The following is a 25,240-nucleotide window of genomic DNA, read 5'->3' on the forward strand; positions in this document are numbered from 1 at the left end:
ATACATTTGGGTTTGTGATTTGTCAATCAAGTACAGTTAGCAGGAAAGCTTCTGAGGATTATTCTTCAGAACAAAGTTTTTCGTATCCTATATTGGATGCATAAAACCTTGTGCCTCCAACGTAACGCTCTTGTTTACGAAGTCCCCCAAATATTCATTTATTCATTCATTCAGAATGGATTTAGATTCAACTTCAAACAAATGATCTCTAAATCAACGATAGTCCTACGTCACCTACGTTGCGGTTATACCATAGATATAACCCAATTCCTGTTTTTTAATCCGCAAAATCTCCTAGGCCCTCTTTTTGCCGATAATATCCTTCAACTGGACGGATAATTTAATTGGGAATTTGCATGGTCACGTTGGTAGGCAAAAAACAATAAAATTGCGTTTTCCCAACACTAATGGTGTTGGTGATTACGTCTCCTATGCAAACATGGGAGATAGGGCATCAGAGGCAAATACATGACAATGGTATTCGAAGCTTTTCCTGCGTCTTCCTCTTCTGAAAGTTTTGTTAATGAGGCCCGATCAAGATTATGATACGACAAAATTAATATCCTCTGCGTCCTTAAGTATACTTGAACCAACATACTAAGTAGTCAAAACTAGCAAAATGTTTTTTTTTGTAAACTAATCTCTATCAATAAAATCGATTTCTTCAAGAAAATGGTTTATTTTAAAGTATTTTTACTACCGGTAATTTACCGGTAATTTTTAATTCATATAATACTACTACCTAGGACTATTTATCGAGTATCGAGTAGGAGTAGTTTTCCGGTGCCTGTTAGCAAAATTAAATTTTCAACGTCGCTACTTCTAACCATTGTTTCCGGCGCAATCCTAAGAAATTTAATGATCGATCAAAATATCATCAACCAGTAATCGATCACACGAAGGCGATGAATAACGGTTGACCATTGGATGGCAACAAAATTAAAACTCAATTGCCGCTATACGGTACAGATTACAGATTTTCGCCATAAAGTACAGATTTGTGCCGGTTTTTTTTTGCGTGGGGAACTTCTTAATTGATCACACTTTTTTACACTTTGTCCAACTTCTATAAGACTAAGTTATGAACTTGCTGCTTTGTGTCATTGTAAATAAACAATGCTTCAATTTATATTCTAGTGTGTAGGTATTGGTGACTACCATACACTGCAGGATTATCATATGTGTGTGTGCAAGCGCTGAGCGTAAATGAATGTTTTTGTATTTTAAACTGTCAAGTTGCTATAAGACCAGTTACATTTTCCGTTGTTTTAGTTGTTTTGATCAATTAAATCTGGAAAATGCAGAAGGGAAAAGTCCTCACGGAGAGAGAAGAAAGACAAATCGATGCATTTCACCAAGAAAATGTTGGTTGGCGTCGGCATGAGAGGCATGAGAGAGGTTGGCGTCGACATCATGCCTCATACCGTATGTTTCTACTCTGTTTTCGCATTTTCGCATGACAATTGTCATGACAAATGGTTTGCTTGATTGTGATAGATGCATTGAAATATTTCCTATAAATTGATGCAAATATCTTTGCTATCTATTAAGAAATGGTCGAGTTTAGATTTCCATTTCCATATTTCATATCCAATCCACTCGACTTACTAAGTCTTTTTATAGGCGTTAGTATGCTGGCATCGCTAAATCACAGGTTTACTTGCCAGAGGCCATTACTTCTGATGGCTTGGGATCAACGCTGGTCTAGTTCGTCGATCCTTTCCGAATACACTGGATTCTTTTTTTGCGTGATTTTTTTTTCCGTGTTTTTTTTACGCGATTCTCTCGAAATTGCGCAATTTATTTCCACGTAATTTTTTAAAACTACTCGATTTCGCAACCGTCGCTTTTGGAAGAGAAAGAAAAGAAATTCTGCGTCTGCGAGTGGGGTTGTGACGAGCGGATCTACTGTGTAAGATCATGCACATTTTCCAATGAAATAAATGGTGTATTTGATGAAAATTTCAAATTTTAATTTTTTCTTTGAAACTCTATATAAAAAACATGTTTTTTCGTTGCATTAGGAATACTGTAAATCGCTGAAATAATCGGTATGGCTGCACTAGAAATACTGTTTGATTTTTGCATAACCGAAGGGGCAATAAAGTGAAGTGTTTTTGGGGTTAACGGTTAATAGTTGGAAGAGCCCACAATACAGCAAAGAAAATCATAAACAAGTGGAAATACGAAGGAACCATGGAAAATCTCCCGAGTAGAAGACACAAACGTATCATGTCTTATGATGATGAACGAGTCATTGTGCGAATATTTCGAGAGAACACTAAAACAAACATTCATGTCAGCACAGACACTGTTCGGAGAGCAGCATACAGGAACAATCTGAGAGGTCGTGTTGGCCGGGAAAGGTCTTTCATCTCAAAGTCCAATATAAAAAAAAACGATTACGACTACGACCTCATCATGCGAGAATATCTGCTCTATAATGTCCCAATCAACATAAAACAGCTCAGAAATCACCGGACTTCAACACTATTGAGTATCTTTGGTGGGAAATCAAGAACCATCTGAAGAAGAAAAATCCAGGGAGCAAGGCGGAACTCGAAACGGCGATTACGGAGATCTGGGAGGTACTTCCGTCTACAGTGACCAGAAATCTCGCCTCGGTGCTTGTAGGAAGTGCTGGACGCCAAAGGGGGACACACCAAATACTAGGGGATTGATTTTTGTTATCTGTAAATGGAACTACTTGCTCAAGAGCGGATGGACCCGAGAGTCATCCATGTGAAAGTGAAAACTGGATACCGTAATTAGGATTTAACTCAAGCGTTTGCGTATCAAAGGTCAAAGCTATATTCTGGATAGACTCGTTGAATTCTTATTAGTGTGAGTGGCCGACTGTAAAGCATATTGGCCTGATTTTGGGCTGTTGAAGAAGTCGTTACAGAGAAATGTTCAATGAGCACAATAAGAAAAACCGGAGTTCCTGAGATCGTTATCATTGAAGTTCTATCAGTATCCTATATATCGAAAGATGTCATCATTTGCAATGATTTGACTCTCGAGATGTGCTGTTTCGCAATAAAAGTGGCAACCTATGGGATACAAACCTCGTTCCCTCCTGGATAACATTAGTAGAAGTCCAGAAAGACGAAGCCCGCAGAGACACAAAACCTTCGGTAATGCCAGGTGTGCGTGTACAAATTGTCTGTTTTTCTCGATGAAAAAAACACATAATTTCCAAGAGAATCTCAAAACATTTTTATTCGAAGTAATCCTAGTTTGATTCTACACATTTCGCCCATCTATCAGGCAGATTATGGATTCCTTTCCAATTGAGATATTGTGCCCGATCACGAACGTCATTTCACGGTGAGAACGATTCGAAGTGCACACCAATTGTATAAAACCCATTTCGTTTTTACCGTGAAGTGACGTTCATGATCGGGTCCATTGCTGATTCGGCGAAAACTATTCATTGATCGATTTTTCGATATCCTTCTATTCGGCGAAGTGCTGCTCTGCAGTGTATTTTTCATAGAAATAAAAGGGTGACAATCTGACGGGACCAGGTCTAGAGAATACGATGGGTGCGATAACGTTTCCAGTTAAGGCCTTTAATTGCGTCCCTTAAGGCTTTAGCGGTGTGCACTTTACCGTGTCTTCGGACCCATTCTTTTTTCCATCGATACAATGTTTAAATTTATACTTTGTTATACGTAACGATCTGTATTCACCGTTTCACCCAATTTTAGTAGCTCATAGTACACCATACTCTCCTTCACTACACATAAAGTCTTTCGACCAAAACTATTTGGCATTGCAGTGGATGAGCCGGGTTCACCAGGTGAAGCTAAGATTTTTTTCCAAACGATGTGCTTCGATCGCTTTTTTATTCAAATAAAAACAATAAAAGTAGCGAACAATGCAAATACTCTGTATGTGTAACGAAACTCGACATTTTCAATACGCTGGATGTTACCATGTTACTTAGTTTTTTTAAAAATGTCACTGCAACTTGTAAGAACGCCTGCATGTGGTATTAATTTTAATTGTCTATGGTTTAAATGTTTGGATCCTCTGGACCTCGAGAATCTTTGGGTCACTCCAAGACGCTAGCGGGTTCATTACTGAACCAGCAACCTGGTTAAAACCAAGTGGTGGCTAAGATGGCCACCTTTTTGTAGCCAGCAAAGAAAACCATGATCATGGAAATCATAGCCTAAAATTAAACATAAAGTGCTTCGTGCGATCCTGCTGCAGTATTTGAATCGCAAATCGCAAAATAAAGCTTCTGAATGGATATCCAAACATCCAAGAGCTATCCAACGTAATCATTTGCTACAGGTTATTGCAAATACTGAACATATTCGCATCAATATTGACTCCAAACAATGAACAAAGCGTGAGTCCCACGCGGGCCCTAGCTTTATTCTACCTACTATCAAATTGTTTTGGTTAGGATAGGGTTGCCAAGGTCCCGGTTAGACACACAGTGTCGTGTTCGTGTTTGCCATAGTGACCCTAGAAGTTTATGTCAGAATCCGTTTTAGAATCATAAATTGACACTATTGGTCATTGGGTGCGATGGTATCAATGTGGACAAAAATTCGAGGGCTTGTATCCGAGACACGACCGCTTAGGACGTAGGACTATGCAATTTTTTTTTTTTAATTTGTTGGTTTATCATTTCGGATATTATTTGCGAATACGTCGAAATTTCATAAATAACTCTGTAGTAAAAAAAATTCGGGGACCCTGAAAAGGTTTAATGGCTTCCATGGTTTTGTCATTCTAAAATTATCAAAGGTGTGCTATTCACATGTACAGGAAATGAACATGTTCTAAATTTCGCGCAATTTAGTTAACTTGTTATTCAACTGTGTTAATTGCAATGCCAGATACACTTCAAGTGAAATATTCGCTAGCGTTCATAACTCGAGGGGAAACATAAAACACAAAACGTGTAGAATAAGCGACCTTTGTTGTTTCGGGCACAGATTCTGCGAATTTTCCTCAGAGGAGATGCAATACTTGTTCTATGCAAGGGTGGAGTTTACTTCGCAAATATTCTCTTTTCGCTATTCCCATTCGTTGTTTCTATTCTAGCGGCTGCATAAGTTGCCCGTTATTGATAGCTCTGTTCAGGAATGCACACAAATGGACAGAACAAATGTATGGGGAAATGGGAATGCTTGCAATTTTCATCAATTTGAACTATATACAGACTATGGGATTGTAATGTATAGCATATAAAACAAATCTTAGAAAATGTTCGATTCGATTGGTATGCAAATCGTTAAAATCCGTTCGCAGCAAAAATAGTTATTAACGTTAACTTTATTTCATAAAAACGTGACCTGTTTTCTGATTTGTCACCCTTAATGTAAGACGTAGTCCTACGTCAAAACAACCGTGAACGTGGGTCTTACTTGGTGAGTGTGTATATTAAAATGGATTCCACACATCAATAGTTACACAAGCTAATGTAAAAAATCATAGCGATCGTCATTTTCTATATTTTTGACTTCTGTCAACAATATCCAATTAGAAATATCAGAAGCTTTATGCAGTCACAATTTTTTTTGTGTGAAAAATTGTGGTTTTTGTACCTGCGAATATTATTGCATAAAGCATAACACAAAGCGCATTCGATTCGCATAGAATTCGGGTGAATGCTTACCACGACCATTTTCTCGGCAAACCGAAAATTTATGATAGCGTTGGTAGAGTTAGTACCCTTGTTGGCAAAAAATATGCTTTTTCTTGTGTGAAAGGGTCAAATGCACAAATAAAAGCAGAGAGTTCAAAATGCTTGTATGTATGGAGCAGACCTCACATTCTCTCAGACTAAATGTCAGCACGGGATTTGGGGCCAAAAAATCCCAAACGGGGCCAGGTAACTGGGTTGTAAGACTGTTCCACATAGCCACTGGTGCTGTTATACCAATATATGAGAATATATCTTCACATTACACAATGAAATTGAGGGGCTTAGAATGAAAGGGGTGTAAGTGATTTGATCGATTTCTCATCATCGACTCTCTCTTTTGGTCATAACTTAGCTGCAAATACATTCCCAGCTGTATTTGATAATGTGGAAGATAGGTCAGAACCTCATCTATCGGATTCTATAGCAAACTTAAATTGGAACTTTTTGCAGTTGAGTTATTAACTAAATAAAAAGTTGATGAAGAGAAATCGATCAAGTCACTTACATCCCTTGCATTCTGAGCCCCTCAATTATAAGTAAAACGAAGAACCTAAACTCTCTTGGTGTCTCTTATATTGCTTAGACTTAAATATTTTACACAATCTCATCTCTCGCTTGAGTAAATTTTATATAATTTTGGGTGGATAGCACATTGAATGACAATTTTATGCTCATTTATTGTTACGTATTATGTTGTCTGTTCAATATTTATTTTGTTTTCTGGGATCAGTGTAATCTCGCACTGATTCCTTTTGAAAACAGGTGAAACTATCCAAAACGAAGGTCTATCCAAAACAAGCGGAATATCAGAAAAGGCAACACAAAATGATTTTTCTCAATGACAATGCTCCATCACACCAAGCAAATCCCACCAGGCAATTGTTTGAGCTACTCAGCTACTTATTCACTGGACATGACCTCCTGATTTTCATTTGTTTTCACCGATGGGACACGCAGTCGCTGGGCAACATTTTAATTGTTATAAAAATGACTCGATGGTTTGGTTCGAAAAACGACGATATTTTTCGGCGAGACATCAAAAAGTTGCCTGAAAGATACTGGAAATGTGCAGCAATAGCCATTACTTTGAATGTAATGGCTTTGAGTTTCGCACATCAATTTCAAATTTTTACTGCGCCGAAAATGTCGAAAAGTTTCGTTGCCAATAAGCACAATTTGCGGGATGTTTGGATTTTCTGTTTCTGTTGGAAGAAAAGTGCTGCTGAAGCGCAACGAATGCTTGTGGAAGTTTATGGTTGGGAACGGTTTGGACGATCTCAAAGGGGTGATTTTAGTGTTAGAGACATTACTCAATTCACATTTGTGTCAAACGCAGCCAGAGCTTGCATAATCATTGGGAGAAACTCGACAAGCTAGGTCTAAGCGACTCAAAGCTGGAGGATTCATTCAATAGCATGGAAATTATGTTCCATACGGATTGATAGCGAGAGATGTCGAACGGCAATTTTACATGTGCGATATGTTGCTTGAACGGCACAAAAGGAAGTCTTTTTTGCATCGAAGCGTCATCGGGGACGAACAATGGATTTACTACGACAATCTAAAATGCAAAAGTTTCTATGTAAAGTACGTTCAATCAGGAACATCTACGCTGATGTCGAATATCCACGAATATCCAAAGTAATACTATGTATTTAGTGGGACCAAAAGGGTGTGAACTATTGTGAGCTGCCCAAACTGGTTAAACGATCAATAGAAACTTCTACAGGCAACAATTGATCCATTTAAAGCGAGCTATAGACGAAAAATATCCAGATTATGCGACCGGACACGAGTCGATCTATCATGACAACGCTCCGCCTCATGTTGCTGTTCGAGTTTAAAACTATATGAAAAAAAGGGGATGGGAAATTCTGGTTCATGCGCCTTACAGCCCAGACCTTGCCCCTTCCGAATACCATTTGTTTTGATCGATGCAGTACACTTTGAGTGGAATACGCTTTACTCCAGAACAGTATATCAAAAATTGGCTGGATTCATTCTTGACTTCAAACGATGAACACTTCGTTCGTGACGGAATCCGTGAGTAGCAAGAAAGGTAACCGATGGTCAATACTTTGAAAAATGTATTGACTAATTTCGTTATTTAAATAAATGTGTTTTGACGTAGGACTACGTCTTACATTAAGGGTGCCAAATCAGAAAACAGGTCACGTTTTTAGGAAATAAAGTTAACGTGAATAACTTATAACTAAGATTCGTTTGATATGCGGTACATTACAATCCCACAGTCTGTATATGGTTTATATTGATGAAAATTGGAAGCATTCCCATTTCCCGATACATTTGTTCTGTCCATTTTTGTGCAGCTGTCAATAACGAGTAACTTATGCAGCCGCTAGAATAAAAACAGAGAAGGGGGATAGCGAGAATATTTGCGAAGAAGACTCCACCCTTGCATAGTAAGCAAGCTGTCGCTAGCGTATAAGTATTGCATCTCTTCTGAGGAATATTCTCAGAATCTGGCTGTGCCCGAAACAACAAAGGTCGCTTATTCTGCTCGATTTGTGTTTCAAGTTCCCCCTCAAGTTTTGAACGCTGGTGTGTTTAATGCTTGTTGAATGGCGATGCACGAAAGATGCCTTTCGTTCAATACTCAGTGCAATGCGTACATTGATATAAATAAACAAATCACGACATATGACCAATTAGTGTATTGTGCTCGCAAAGGCAAGAAATAATGGTTGCTTCTTGAAATTATTCTACAAAACCACGCAAGCCATTAAACCTTTTCAGGGACCCGGAACTTTTTACTAAAGAATTATTTATGAAATTTCGACCTATTCGCAAATAATATCCGAAATGATAAACCAACAAATTAAAAAAAAAAGATTGCGTAGTCCTACGTTCTAAGCGGTCGTGATATTCGGATACTACCCCTCGAATTTTTTCATGTAAAAAATGGAACGAATTGAGGTGCACTCAATAGATGGAGTGATCCGCAATAGGAGCCGGCGCCATATTGCGGAATAAAGGTCAACATAGATGCGATCAAGATCAAGAAGGCAAGATAAATTTCTACGAGGTTGAAAAAATGTGTGGAAAACAAATATGCAATTGTTCAATAGAAGCGTATCCAGTTTCTGAAAGACAGTTGTAACTAAAATACTAGAAACCTGAAATGAAAAAAGATTCCAACAACGTAAGATTCATGTATCGGATTAAATAAATTAGAATACAAAAAGAAAATAAAAGTGGTTTTCTGTTTTACTGATTTATTTTCAAAAAAATAATAATAATAGCGTTAAAGTAATTGTTTAAGAATCTATTCCACGGAAACAAGAGAATAATAGTTGTAACTAGAAAACACCACCTCTGTTGCATTCGTTTTCAGTTGGACTTAGCTCTCTAGTTACTTCCTCACGACAACAAAACTTTCGGAGAAGTGAAATTCAATGAACTCATAGACGGCATCAAATTTAAACTTTTCTTAACGATCACTCTTCCGTAGTCTAATGTTGAAGTGTGATTTCCAATAAAGAAAAAACAAGTTTTGCTACAATAAACGCTTTGAATCTTGGCCCAAAATAAACAATAATTTCGTACGTAATTTAGAACAACTGCTGATTCCGTTCCGTTTGCTCCGCCGTTTTGAACAAGTGAACGACAAACAAGGTAAGGAAATAAAAATGAATCAAAACGTAAATAATTATTCACTTTTATTCAAAATCAACACCTAACCGTTATTAGTTTACAATGAAGAAGAAGAAGAGAAAAATAGACGCATTCACGCTGTGGATCGATTCGATAATTGCTGATCACACCGTCGAGGGGCGGGAGCGGGGGTGGAAGAGGCAATCTATGTATGTATGTAAACGGATGTGTGTCGTCGTTGTGTTGTTGGTGTGCTTGGATAACTAGGTGCTCTCACTAAAAATGTTGATTTTGTTTATTAGCTCCTACATAAGAATAACAAAATATAAACAAAAACTCAATGAGAAAGGTTTCTAACTTAAAACACAACGGAAATTCCAGTAACAGGAACAAGGGGGGGGGGTTGAGTTTAACCCAAAATGGTTACGATGGTTTCGCTAATTCTTTCGCGCGCTGTTTGTGGAATTTGGTATCCTACAGTTTCTATTTTTACGGGATTGCTGATAACGATTGTGTGGCTTTTGCTTTGATCTACAATTCTATACAACTACAAGGTAAATTTTACCGGTAACATTTTTTTCACGAGTTTACGGTGAGTGAGTAAGTGTGGGTGTCTTCCAATCAATCATACGCTCTCAATCAGGCAGTCAGACAATCAACCCTATCAATCATGTGATTTTTTTCTTCTCTCAATTTGTGTTCAGGAATATTCGCCCAACTCACGCCATTTTCAGTTTTTCTTAATATACTCTATACACAGGCTTAAGTGTTTTGTTTTTCTTGTGTTTCACAATCAACTCGTTTGTTTGTTTGTTTTTTTCTCTTCTTTTTCCATTACTCACTAATAATATTGTTTTTTTTAAATTTATTTTATTATCAACTACAGGTTCTCTTTCAATCTTGGTACTATCACTACAGTTTTTTCAATCAGACTACTAATGGTTGTTTTTTTTTTGTTTGTATGCTTATCAATCCTTCAGGTTATTAACGATATTTTTTTTGCTGCATTTTGCTTTATTCATCACTCGCCTCTTCAATCGGCTCTAATTAACATACGTGTTTTTAGTTTTCTTTGCGTAACTACAGTTTAATTGTTTGTGTTTTTTTTTATATGTATGTACCATATTTATGCATGTACGTGAAATGATCATATGAACGAATCGTTGGTTGCTGGACTAACAGAAGAAGCTACCGCGAAACAGGGGGAGGGGGGGTTGGCGATTGAAGGAAACCTAGAGGACAGCCATTGCTTTTACCAGTTCTGAGAAAGAAAAGTAGAACCAATCGGTTGGTAGAATAAATTAATTAAATTAGGGTGTTAATTTTTTTTTCAGCATTCTCGTTAGTTCACGCTCGTTAGTCTAATCTGATCTGTTCGAAGTCAGCTAGTCAAATTCCGTCTCAGTGAGTGTTCTTTGTAAATATATACTTTAGTTTCTCTTTTCTTCATTTGCCGTTGTGTTGATAAACTCTTACGATTAGACGCTATTTACAAATATAATTTCATTCAGTTACAAACATGCCGCGGCGCAATATTTTTTATACAGGCTTTGATTATTACTCTCGAAATTATCCGAAACAATTCTTGGTGAGTTTTAGCTGCTCGAAGGATGATTTAAAGGTTTCTGTTTTTGCTTGAACTGAAGCTTGTTTTCCGATTCCGAAACCCAGAAGAGGATGCTTGGACGTTTGTGTCTTTAGGAAAAGTACAATTAAGTCAATTCAGCGCATTATTTAACTCACAGCCCTACATCAACTAGTTACTTCATTTCACGCTGCACGATCGTTATTAGCTTAGGTTTTCGGCATCCCGAATGTTCTCTAATTTGTCGCAAGAGTTAAGCGTTTTGTTGTCTCTCAATGTTGGAGGAGAATGTAAGCAAACTAATCTGTACACGGTTCTATGAATGATGTGATAACAAGTGAACAAAACAGAATTACTATCGTTAAATCTGTAAAAAAAAAAGTTCAAATTACCATTTATCAAATTTGCTATAAAATCTTCGTCACGCGATACATCTTTCCTTCCCATCGATACCAGTGCCATCTAGGGATCAGCACACTCAGCTCCACTGAATCGAATCTCAAACTGTGTACTTATTTATCATTGCATTATCCCGGAAGTGATCTCTATAGTGCACTTATCAGTATTTCGTTTCTTTTGTATCCGACTCGCCTCGCCTAACACTAGCATGGATGTCCCTCTCTTCATCCTCATACCGCTCGGTAATTCACCCCTGCACCCATGGTAGTATTGTCCCGTTAAAAACAATAATAGTCAAGCTATCAAAATCAACCATTTGTTCGATATCAAGCATCTGTCAAAGAGATGCCGATTACTCACCTTAGTCAATTTGATTGTTCTCCGAAATAAATTTCTTAAGGTGGCCGTACACTGTTTGCCCGGAGGTCAAATATTTGTTATTTTTTGACAGATAAGGTTTGATTTGATATCTGTACAAACACTATTTTGTTTGCCACTCTTCAATTTTCAACAGTAGTAAACAATATCAAACACCGAACATGGAAAAAATCAACTGAAATATTCAAGGTAACCTAACCATGTACCGACAGGTTCGAAGAACAGACTGAAAAAATATTTTAGGCATCCAATAATTCAATATTTGCTTGTCGTGTTTCGCGTAGAATATATTTGATTAGTACACGTTGACCAAATTTTATCTGTCAAAAAGAGTCAAATATTTGGCTTCGGTCAAACAGTGTATGAGCACCCTTAATAGTTGAAAACCAAAAAATAACATATAGAGGCTCATAAACATTCGCTACCTAAATCTTGCGCTGTGATGCATCTCTCTCTTTCTGTTTTGTCTTGTTTTTACTATTTGTTTTAAAAAGCCGCGCTTTGAGTGTGTCATTTTCTACATTTTTTCTACCTTTAGTAAGCTTTTGTTTTCTTTCTCTACTCTAACAAACTAATCAACACTTTTTGTTTTGTTCTATACATTCTCTAGCCCGCGTGTGTGCTAATTTTTCTTTTTTTTGGTAACGATTCTATTGTTGCTGTTACTCTCTCCTTCTGTTGGCCGCTTGCTTGCGTTGCTAATTTGCTCTCTCTCGCGCGCTAGTTGATGGTACACCTCTTGTTGCTGTTCGGCGGCGTGTTGCTATTTTTTCTGTTTGCTGAAAGCAGTTTTGTACAACGTTCCCATTTCTGGTGTGAAGTTTTTTGGTGATTTGGTTGGGAGGGGTTTTTCATCGGTTGTTGTTACTGTCGCTAATTGCTGTTGTTGTTGTTGTTGATGATCGTGATAACAATGGTGGACGTGGTGCGATACACTGATGATGACGTTGAGTTAAGATTATACCTCTTGATACTTCGATAGACGGGCACGCAGTTCCATGTTTTCCTGTTTCAGCTGTTCCACTTCTCGGTGCAGGTTCATATTCTAAAAATAAAATGTACATGATTAGCGCGATTCTTCTGATGTTTCAAATAGTTTAAATGCTGTTGGATGATGCTGTTACTATCGTATAATAGGGAAATAGAACATTAACAGGTTTATGAGCAGAATATCGTGAAGTCTAGTCAGTAAATAAATCTGGCTAACAAAATAATTCAGATGATTAGTAGTGATTAATGGAAGAACGCAACTGCGGAGTGAAACTAGCGTATGGAGATGGAAACATAGAAATTTAAGGCTCGAAAATCTTCCATCGATTTTGATTCATATGAAAGACACACATCAGCTTTGAATGGAAGCTCTGGATGTTTCGTTATATAATACTGCCACTGTTCCCAGAATACATTTTTCAAAAGTGAAACGGTCAAAAGTTGGTCGACTCAAGTATGACGTATTTTTTAATCGCGCATTGAACAAAATTTGAATATTGTTCATTTTGCAGTTGTGTGCGTTTAAGCAAGAAAAAATTTTCCCGGAAAACTACCTGGTTTGGTAGACGATTTGCATTTGTTGATCCGTAATCCTACGTCAACTATGCGGTCGTTTGTCGGACTCAACCGTTCAATCTATTTTACCCGGAAAAAATAACAACATCAAATGGTGTTAAGTCAGACCGGACTATGTGGTATTTTCTTGATTTCGAGGAAAAGGAACTTGAAGTTTGGTGCTATAAAGGGGTTTTAATTGATCGTTCAAAACAATTTCGATCCGTTGTTCCTGCTGTATGCTTGATTTTAGAAATCATATAAATGTTGTATGTAGCTTACAAAATGCTTAGCCTGAAGCAATCATTAACTCTAAATTTTAAGTTTTGCGACTTGGGCCCCTCTGACTTGACACCGACCAAATGATCACGATTTCTTATTTCCTCAAACTGAGACAATCTACTTATGAAGCACGAATGAAACAAGTTTGGGTTTCGAAAAGAGTCGGACAGAATCTCATTGATTCAAGAAATTCCAACACGGAGATGTCAACCTTGCAGATGAGTTTACCATAGAATGTGACTCGGCACAAATTGATGGTACACCCAAACTAGCGTTGTCAGAAAGTATTTAATTTTCGACAGAAAACATGCCATTTCGTGCCTTGAAGCGTGAAATGGGCAAACAATGTTATCTGTCCCCCAACGATTTAAAATGTTTGTATATATGGAAGCAGACATCTCTTTCTTTTTTTTATTTTCCATCTTTCTTGGGATTGCACCCAGAAAAAAAAATCCAAATGACGACAACGGAGATCGAACCAAGGCCGACTAGAGCGCAAGATTGTTTTACACGACCACGCTATCCACATCGCTAATGATGCTGTTCAGTAAATGCCTGATAATATTGCATCTGATTATAAAATGAAGTTGGAAAGTGTTTTCTAAGAGTAAAAAATTGTTGTAGGGGTTGTATCTAGGACACGACCGCATATTTTCGACGTAGAACTACGCAATTATATCATGAAATCTACTTGTTTACCACTTCGAATATTATTTTAGAATGCATCGAAATTTTTGTAACAGATTATGTTCTTCGTTACAAATAAATTTGTTGAACGCCCTCTTACGTTTGATATGATGCCTAGGACTACCAATATAATTAAACGGGAAATTGTCAAACGATCATTGTATTTTACATTTCCCTCTGAAATTATTGCACATCTCATGTTTACGTAGTTCTCGAATCGCGAAAGTTCATTCACCTCTAGTATCTGAAATCACAATTTTCCCAGGCTTCTCAGCTTAAAAGTACGTTTTAGGGAAACATATTCCGGTCTGCAGAACGACAAGCGAGTACAAAAGTACTCAAAACCAAAAAGTACCCCCGACTTGCATGTTTCGACGAAGCGGATTCCCCCAGGCACATTGATTTTGAAGTCCGTGTTAGGGAAACGCAGCTCGGTGGGAACAAAAATACCCCCGACTTGCATGTATATTTGCAAAGTGGTTTTCCACAGTTACATCGATTTTGAAGTCTGTGTTGGGGAAACCGTCAATCGGGCCAATCAAAACTTGGCAGTTAGGCCGTTAAGATAACGCTTGACATTTTACAGTTATGCAATTGTTCGTCTCATGAAAAATTACATTTTATTAATTGTGATAGACGCGTAGAAATACTTTCTATCAATTGATGCAGACATCTTTCCGGTCTGTTGAGAAATGTTCGAATTATTGTCATTCGAAATACGGGTAGGGTTAGCATACAAATCGGCAGAACAAATGTAAGAGAAAAAAGGATGTTCTTCCAGTTTTCATGAATTTAAACCGTTTAGAGATTAGCGAATTGTAATGTATAGCGTATCAAACAATTCTTAGTGAATTTCCGATTCGTTTGGTATGCGAATCACGAGAATTCGTTCACAGTGAAAATAGTTATTAACGTTAACTTTATTCCATAAAAACGTGACCTGTTTTCTGATTTGGCACCCTTCCTGAAAGACGTAGTTCTACCATGTATATATATTATACAAATGCTTACCAGTATTTGAGAGTCATGGCATTTTCTTTTATGTTATGTCTCAATTAATGTAATAAATCGGAATGACAAAACATGAGCTAAAAATCAGTTTTGGATGTATGAAACACATTGAAAGGATGAAATAACGAATGCATCGCCATTTTAACAAACGGACCAGAATGTAGACCAAATACAATAGAACCCCTAAATATCCTATGCAAAATATTCGGACTTCATTTACTATTGTCGCAGATGTCAAAATTCATGTTTTCTGAGAATCAAAAATTCACCCAAGGGAGTTTTCAAAAAAAAAATTGTTGATGCCAAATGTCTTGGAATTTTATGAAACGTAGAGATCTAGATGAGATAAAGATTTGACTTTTTGGCACTTGGTTGTTTTTTGTCTGAGAAGTCGATTTTTTTTCCAGATAACAGTAAATCTCGACGTTTTATGCGAATTTAAGACATTTGGCATAAAAAAAATGGAAACCCCGAATTCTCCCCTTGGGCGATTTTTTATCTGCGATCAATAGTAAATGAAGTCCGAATGAGCTACTATTTTGCATAGGATAGTTTTTCGTGGGAATTTAAATTTTTAATCGAGTTCCCTTTGAAAATTCAAGATGGTCATTTTCATTGGCACTCTAATGCACACTTATATTTAATGACACCAATCACCCTAATTGTCATACCTTAATTTTATGGTATAATTATTAGCATTTCTATAAATGTTGATTTTTCATACGCTGATTTTTTGACGCATACAGACAAACCAAATTATCCCAGAAAAATTTTGTGAGTATTAGTTCTAGTATTAAGTTCTAGTCACACCCTGTATCTTACCACAAGAGAACGGATGGCGAGATTTGAGCTTACTTTATTCCGTTGTGTTCCTCTCTATTCAAATAAGAATGATAGAATAAATTGGAGAATCTTGAGGAAAAATAGGAATTTCAACAAAATAGTCTACACATATGTTCTGCTGGGAATGATTTTTTCCAATCTGAGTTGATTTCTCCAATGGATTCTCAGGTGGAATAAACACATCGAAAAGCGTTTTAATCATTATCATTATTTTATATTCCAGAGGAATTTGTTTGGTGGTCATTCTGTTGTCGATGACGTTTATACGAAGAAAAAAACTGCCGGTGAAAATCTAGAGAAAGAAAAACATAGACTTCCGTCTAGCCTGAGGAATCCATAGGGAAAACCATTTGAAGGATCAAAAGTATCCTTTTTTTCAAATCAATAGATCCCTAGATATCTCAAGATTAGTTGTAAATTTTTAGAAATTACATATGTGTCGCTCTTGTCTTGTAATTATGTGAAAAATAACAGTCGTAATCGTTCAAACCCGATTTTTTTTGTTTTGTTATTTGTTTGTTGTTGTTAAAAAGCAGAACTTATAAAAAAATTCCGTAATGTTATGTCAATTCAGCTTGGCATTATTGTCACAAGTTTGAATAAGACAAATACACAGAGTGTAAGTAGATCAACTATCTTCGAAAAAATGTGGTCTTGAGTGAATAGAAATTGGCTAAAAATTATTTAAAAAAAAACATTAAAATTTTAAGAACCGTCACGTCCAAGAATAATTTGAATGCTTGCAAAATTGTTCGAAATTGATCACGAAAGGGACACTCTAAATCAACTCCCTCAATTGTATCAGGTATCTAACATATAAAGTTTTTGGCAACTGCATTAATGAGTTGTATAGTAAAAGTTTTTTATAATGTTTTTAACCAGTTGGTGTGATTCATAAGTGTACATATAGACACTCGTAAAAGTGGCTAGTGTGTCGCCAGATTTCTCAATCGATTATATTTCTTCCCTAAAACCTACCGTATCAGGAATTCAATTGTAGCAAAATCAATATCAAGAATTCCTCTGGAATCATTGTCCATGGTTTGGATTGAATCTTGATTCCCCTAATGAGGGAAGTATTTTAGAACCAAAAGCATAGAATGTGTCCTAATTTTGATGTTGTTTGCGTTGATCATAATCACATTTACATTAAATTCAAAACATTGTTTCTTGAGTCATTTCATACATGTTTTTAACCGTTTGAGTGTGGAGACAATTTTGTAAGCATATGCCAAAAATGCGGATGAGTTTGGGTATGTTAAAAAGGCTTCAGCTTTTCAAGTGTCGTTTCTTAAATCCATTGAAAAATGAATGAACAAAACGCGATAGAATCTAAATTTTTTGGCAATATGTTCCCGAAAGACTATGCTGAATGTTAAAAGGTACTCCCCGCAGTTATGATACGTAACTAGCATTGTTTTGAAAAGCCTAGAGGCATTTGAGTGTGGTGAGAATTCGAATCGTTCATTCTAAATCAAGGGTACGCATTATACATTGTAATTCTGGTACAATAAAATAAAATGCTTCTCAAAATTTTGATTTTTTTTGAAACGAAAAACGGTTGAACGTATCGGTATGAAACTTTGCAAAGTTTCAAAAGATCCCACCGAAGCGTTCTAGGAATCAAATAGAATCTAGTTGATTGACTTGGTTAGAAATGTATTTTATAAGTCTAAAGAAATTTCTTAAAATGTGTGTACCGAATTTATATGTTCGAAAGTCCAACACTAACAATTCTGTATATTTCAAAAATTTTAATGTCGCAATAGTTTTTTTTGTGTTTTGCCGAGTTTACGTCAAATTGAATATCTTTGGATGCTCATACTAATTTTATTTACCATAATTTCGCTTCAATCAAATATTGGTTCGATATAAATTATAGCATATACATTATTCTGTACACCAACCATTACTTTAATTGAAAAGTGAGGCTATGCAAGAAACTGAGACGAGGCTTGACGGTTGAATTCATTTACTCTTCATTTTGCGCGAACCACGTGAGATGTTAAGGTTACCAAGAGTTATACGATTTCTGAAGATTATTTTCCCACTCTCGTAATATATGTTCATCGTGTCGTATATTTTATGAATAGTAGTATTTGGCTGGTGCATATTACCTTTTGACATAGGACTATGTCTTTGATTTCTATATAGGAGGGCAACTCTACGAAAAATGTAAAGATTCATTAAGAGTTTTGGGACGCATATTACTCAAAATCGTTATTGAGACATATGTGACATAGGGAATTCATCCAGCATTTTTTTTTGCTTAAGATGTGAACAGTGAATAAAGTAAAAATAAGTTAACAATTTGACGTTTAAAATGGGTATGTTATTTCGATTCTACTAACCACTCCACTCGTTTTCCCCAATGTAATTAGATACGTATTATGAATTATTCTTAATTGTCGGACTCAATTATATATAGTCGACCATTTTTTTTCAACAATTATTTTCAAATCCTATACATAATCGAATCTCAAGAAAATTTAGTTTTAGAAAAATAGTTTTTTGTGATTCGATTATGTATTGGATTCGAAAATTAACGTTGAAAGTGAAATGGCGATTATATATAATCGAGTCCGACCTGTAATAAGCATTTATAAGTTGGCAGAATCAAAGGAGGAATGATCTAGGATTGATCTTGAAGATGATACTGGGTGGTTTCACTCTATTCTGCCCAAAGATTTGACGAGAGCTTGGCCCAAAAGGTTAAATGTTGGCAAAGGTTTTATTAGATTGAAGTTTATGTTGTTGTGCAATCAATGCAATGCTCAATTCACGTTTTATCGTGTACGTCTTGCTACTATCAATTTATGTAATTGTGGTCCAGGATATCATTATATCGAGCATGTTGTTTGGTTATTTAAAAATGCAATTAGTTAATTCAAAAAAGAAGTTCGAAAGGATATTTTTCAGGCCTTTATTTGATGTATCAAAAGAGAAAAACTACATAGTTTGAACAACGAAAAAACTCAAATCAAATGCAATTACTACACACAATCATATCCTATGTAATAATCCCGTCCGTGCTCCTAGGCCCAGACCCATCAACTTTTTTTCAATAAATTGTGTGTAGCTTTCACCCAACATAGCTCGAGAGTATGTAGGGAAAAGTCGGGAAAGAGAGACAGGGCGGGCAAGATGGACACTTATGTATAATTGATGAATAACATTTTTATTTTAAATTTGAATGGTGTTCAAACTTGCAATACAGTAAATCAATACTTTTGACACTTACTGTGTACATCTAGCTGGACTGAAATTTGTTCGTTTTGCCCCACTCAAATTGCCGTGGAATGACCCATTGGATCTTCCTTAGTATGAAGCCGGCTACTTGATTTAGTAACAAAGGCAATATTCACTTTCCACCCTATTTCATCCTATATAGACTGTCTTTAACTCTTTCGGTTGATTAATTTAAACATTCATCGTCGTGTTATATTCACGCAACTTTTTAGATCTCCCATCTGCACAAACCAATTACGGTTATAACGAACCTGTATCAAGTATGCGCAGTGTGTTTAATCGCTGCACTTCATGTTTCGACTTCCATCTGTCTCGTGCGTCCCTCAAAAAGCTCTATTCTGCCACACTTTCATAGTCTCGTCGTAAAAAGTAATAGTTAGACCGTAGTAGTAGTAGTAGATTTATGTTCATTTGCCCTTATTAGACCAGTTGACATTTGTAAAAATAAAATAAAATAAAAAACCAACTGGGGAAGCTGGGAAGTTTGGCTTAGTGAATCTTTCATTCCGGATGTCGGAGGCAATTTTAGATATGAAAAAAATAGAAAATTACTGGGCCCTTCTAGATGATTTCAATCAAGACTTTTTGTTCAATCATTTTAAAGGCCAGTTTGAAGACTCCGAAAACTTATTGAGAACATCAAATTTCAAAATATTTCAGTTATTGTCATTCTTTCCCGACTCTGTTTTATTTTTTCAAAAATGCCAAACACATTAAGTTTGTAATTCTTCCTTAAAAACAATTTTTATTATAAAAAGAGACTTAGACTTTATTATAAAAAGAGACTTAGACTAGACTATTCATAGCTATATATTTTTTGTGGAATTCATGAAAAATTCAACTTTTACTTAAGGTGTTTGTCTTTACCGCTCTTTCCCTACCGTAAGTACTAGTAGAATTGGTTGTAAAAGCATGTTCGCTTAGGCAAAATCAACCAATCAGCAGCAGTAGTCCGAATTTGACAGGTTCTGGAATAGGCTCCTCTATTGGTAAGTCCTGTCTTAGGTTAGAAAATACAATTCGACTTAACACATTGACGGCAAGAGTTACATTCGCGCGACTTCAATTTGCTGGCTGTTGTCAGTCGCAATCACGTTTATTCGCCTCCATGAACAGTATAAACGTCATGTTATTATTGAAATATGTACGGATTTTTACTAATTGAAGAAATAGTTACGTCTGCCCCAAATAATTTGCGAGTTTTGCCAAATTTGCCTCAGCTTAATTTATCGATTTTAATTAAAGGGGTATTCCAGTGTAGAGACACGAATTTTAGACGTGTCTTCGAGCTCCGTAAAAATAAAACAAAGAATATTTTTACTATCTATTATATCATTATTTGTACATCTATCTTTAAACAATAAAACAAAAATTGAACGGAGAAAAAATGTTCATAACTAGAATAGTTAAGAGCTGATGAAGAGAGGGTTCAAAAAAAAAGTTATGCGTACACGTTTCCAGCCCTTCTGGTTATCTGAAAAAAAAAAATCGGACAGATTCTGAATCAGTGAAAATGCCTGATCGCATGAACCTCGGATAGGTCGAAAACATCTTTTTTGACTAAATGGCGGCCCTTTGAAAAGCAAAATGCGGTTCAAAACGTTTTTTCTTATGTTTCCCGATTTTTATAAAAAATAAATGTGTTTTAGAGATCCATGCGACAGAGAGATGTCTGCAGATTGTATCCATATAAATTCGACATAAATGGGTTCAGTAGAACTTGAGATATCGTGCAAGCCAGTTTGAAAAAACTAATTTCAGGTTAGATACCGCATCACCAAAATGGCTCTAACACGGTAAATATTAGAATTTTCGATGAGTCATTTCTAGGGTATATTCTTGAATGCTTAAACTACAGAAATATATGGCAGATGGGAATGAAATTTTATGCTAGATGGGTTCCTGGCACTATCTAGTATAAGAATTAACCACTAGACTCTCCAAAAAACCATGGCCGTCAGAGTGTTAAAAACCCGGTGACACTCTCATCACATTCTTTTAATAAATTTCAGAAAATGGCAGTAAATATTTAGAGCAGGGGTTTCCAGATTTTTTTTTTATGGCAGAGCACTTTTTACAGCAAAAACATTTGACCGAGCACTTGCATTTTTGATTCAATAAAACAAATCCTTTTTGCATTGACATTACCTAACATGGAACAACTCTATTTCGGTTGCGCGTCTCAGTTACACGACATTTGACCCAGATTAAAAAAAGATAAATCACTATATGCCCATTGAAATTAAATTTTTGAATGTTTTTTTTTCAAGATGGGTTTTCAAGTGGGAGCATTTGCTGTAACTTCGCGGAGTACAAATTTCCCGTGGAGCACCATTTGAAAACCCCTGATTTAGAGATTTCTATCTGGGTTACAGAAAAGGGACGCTTTTTTAAACGGTTGTATTGTATTGTCAGATCGGTCGATATTGAAATATTTCACTTGCTCTACGATGAGTTGCTATAATCGATTATGGCACTTCGTATAAACTCCATGACAGAGTTACCATATTTACAGAATAATCTGTATTTATACAGATTTTTCAGACTTTTTGAACCCAAGAATCTGCAGATACAGATTACAGTTTGTTTTTGATTTTCATTCAGATTTACAGATTTTTTAAAATAATGATCCAACATTAGTTATGGCTTGATCTCAATAATATTTTTTCCCAACTCACCAATTTTACTCATATAGCATTCGAATCAGTTCGAATGGGTGTCATTTTGGCATTCATATGTAGAGTGTAGTACTGCTATCTCATGTTCAATCTAAAGCGAGAAGATGCAAAGTCTGCATAATCGGCTAGATTTACAATAAATAAATAACACTGTTTATCTTTTTCCTACTGAAGCAGTGAATGTTGATTTTCACGAGGATACCATCAACTTCGTCAAATTCATAATAACTTTCGCATGTATCACAAAAATAATTAGTTTGGCGTCTTTCGCATTTTATCTTTCTGTTTGAACATACATAACAATGCTCTTTACATCTACATAGTGTCACAATGCATGAAGTTTCCCATTAATCCTTCCCCCCAATTATAATATTAGTGTACTTTTTTGCTGTGATGGCTGAGAGCAGAAAAATGACCGCAAAGGGTTAACGCAGATTTTGATACAGACTTGCTGAGAAAAAACTCAGATAAAAAGATTTTTTGAGACCAAAAACACAGATTTTATTATGGCAACCCTGCTACCCGAATGCGACACTTACCCGAAAAAGGGATATATTAGAATACTACGGATATATTATTATTTGGAAGTATTTGTATATTTATTTCTGATCAGTGTTCATTTCCATTCATAAAGTATGCTCGTGGGTAGTGAAATTTGAGAAATATTGGCCTTTTCAAAATAATGAAAGAAATCAAAAATAATGATGAGAAACGAGAGAATACAGTTTTATAACGTATTATGAAGTATATCCATTCATATGGATGACGCAACCCGTTTAATTAAAAGAATGCTAACAATTTTGGTACACACGTATTAAGGCACTGAAGTGCAAGTTTGATTATGAATTTATTTTTTTCGCAATTAAATTTATTCTGAGATCAAAATACATGACGTGCATAATGAACCTGGCAAACGTAATGCACCAGGTAAACGTAAACCGTCCGACGCTCGTAACGCTCGATCGGACCTGACTAAAGGATCGTCTCCTATGTTTCAAACAAACCGGGCAATCGGTGAAACACAGGTTTGATTGCGAGACGCCGCCGCTTCCGACGGCGGGTCGGCGGTCGAATCGGATTGCGTCGCCTCGGCGGCATGGTGCCGCCTCGGTTCCTTATCCTCGTTGAATGGGTACTTCGTCTCCATTACATTGATCTTAAAATAAATTTAATAGAGGCGAATGAACAGCAAAGTTTAAAGCCTCTTAAAAACAAAGAAAGAAAGAAAGAAAGAAATTTAATCACGAAATAATAAATTGATGATGTATACTGCGCTGGTAAATACGTAAGTACCTTTTTTTATTATCTATTCTTTTCACATTTTCATGAAATTTTTTATGTTAAAGTTACCTGCTTAACTTTCGGAATATTCCATAACCCATGCTCATTTCTGGATGATCTCTTGGCCTTAAAGAGCAATACGGAAAGGAAAGAACACAGCATGTCAATTGCACACACTAATTTCTAAAAATGACACAGCGAAGTCTTCAACATCTTTTTCGACTATTCCTTATTTTACTTCGTAACTACGTAACAGGAGATTCGACAAAACTGATAATCTGATTTGTCGGAGTTTTTCCTTCTTCATTCGGGTAAATGTTGTATTTAGGTGAATGTCACATTCGGGTAAACGTAACATTCGGGTAAATGTGCATTCGGGTATTTGTCGCATTTGGGTAAATGTCCCTTCGGGTATATGTTTCATTCGAAAAATCTTCGAAAAATCGTGTTTTCTGATGAGGCTCATTCCTGCTTGAAGCTTGGAGCAAAGTCAGCAACAAGCCTTTGAATATTTCGTATTATGAGTGAAGAGTTTTTTAAGTGTGATTTAGATTTTCGATAAAAAATATAAACATTGTTTGTATGTAAGATGATGCTGTTTTAACGGATACGGTACTGTTTAGTGTTTTTCAAATCTCAATACTATGATGATGATAGTTTTTTTTCTACTTTATTTTTATATTTCTGTTGGATACTGATTCAAATTCTAAAAAACTGCTGAAGCCTTCAATAGTTTAAGCTCCGCGCGTTAGGATAGTTGGGATAGTTGAACTTGAGATTGAACACAAATTGAAGTGGATTGTTTTAACGTAGGACTACGTCTTTCAGTTCTATACTGGGATCAAAGTTCAAAGTTTCGAAAACGAGAGCGTTACGCCGGAACAACAAGATTTTCACGGTTAATACCTATAACCACTCGAGTCGACGCTGAAATGTCTACGCGTTTTATGCTTGTTAATTATTGATCCAAAAACTTGTTTCAATTGCTTAAAAATTTCCTTGAAAATAGGATTTTGAAATCACACAAATCTGTAGATAAGCTGGCACACGCTCGGAAATCCACTTTGCTATAATTGTACAGCTTGTAGAGTGTATGCACCGATTGATAGTCAGGATCTGGGACACAGAACAGCTACCGGAGGAGTGGAAGGACGGGGTAATCTGCCCCATCTATAAAAAAGGCGACAAGTTGGATTGTGGGAACTATCGTGCCATCACAATCCTGAATGGTGCCTACAAAATTTTGTCTCAGATCCTCTTCCGCCGTCTATCGCCAAAAGTAAGTACATTTGTGGGAAGTTATCAGGCCGGATTCATGCCCGGTTGCTCGACGACGGACCAGATTTTTACATTGCGGCAGATCCTCCAGAAGTGCCGCGAGTATCAGGTCCCTACACACCACATCTCCGTCGACTTCAAGGCCGCATATGATACAATCGACCGACGACAGCTATGGAGGATATGGACGACAGCTATGGAGAACACGGCTTTCCCCGAAAGCTGACAAGACTGATTCAGGCAACGATGAACGGTGTGCGGTGCAGTGTGCGGATCTCAGGTGAGCTGTCGAAATCATTTGAGACTCACAGGGGACTTCGACAAGGCGATGGACTCTCCTGTCTGCTCTTCAACGTGGCGCTGGAAGGTGTTATGCGGAGAGCGGGCTTCAACATGCGGGGCACGATTTTCAACAAGTCTAGTCAGTTTATCTGCTTCGCCGACGACGTGAACATAATCGGAAGAACACATGCGACGGTAGCCGACTTGTATACCCGACTGAAACACGAAGCAGGGCTGATTGGGCTTGGGATCAATGCGTCTAAGACTAAATACATGCTAGCTGAAGGGACTGATCGCCACAGAGTTCTTCTTGGTAGTAGTGTTGTGATCGACGGCGACGAGCTCGAGGTGGTGGAGGAATTTGTCTACCTTGGCTCGTTGATAACAACTGACAACAACAACAGCCGTGAAATTCGAAGACGCATTGTCAATGGAAGTCGTGCCTACTATGGGCTC

At 36.6% G+C, this 25,240-nt stretch overlaps 1 protein-coding gene across 10 annotated transcripts in view; it reads right to left on the reverse strand.

The window, feature by feature from the left end:
* Window positions 1–9,334: 9,334 nt before the first annotated feature.
* The window catches only part of LOC129770360 (myb-like protein Q), a 185,606-nt gene continuing 169,700 nt past the window's right edge, over window positions 9,335–25,240 (reverse strand). For all 10 annotated transcript variants that reach the window (XM_055773144.1, XM_055773141.1, XM_055773148.1 and 7 more), the window contains one exon: window positions 9,335–12,693. In XM_055773144.1, coding sequence (XP_055629119.1) covers window positions 12,607–12,693 — 87 coding nt within the window. In that variant the 3' untranslated portion in view covers window positions 9,335–12,606. The remainder of the gene's footprint in view (window positions 12,694–25,240) is intronic.

Source organism: Toxorhynchites rutilus, chromosome 2, assembly GCF_029784135.1.
Source record: "Toxorhynchites rutilus septentrionalis strain SRP chromosome 2, ASM2978413v1, whole genome shotgun sequence".
In the NCBI taxonomy this organism is placed as follows: domain Eukaryota; kingdom Metazoa; phylum Arthropoda; class Insecta; order Diptera; family Culicidae; genus Toxorhynchites; species Toxorhynchites rutilus.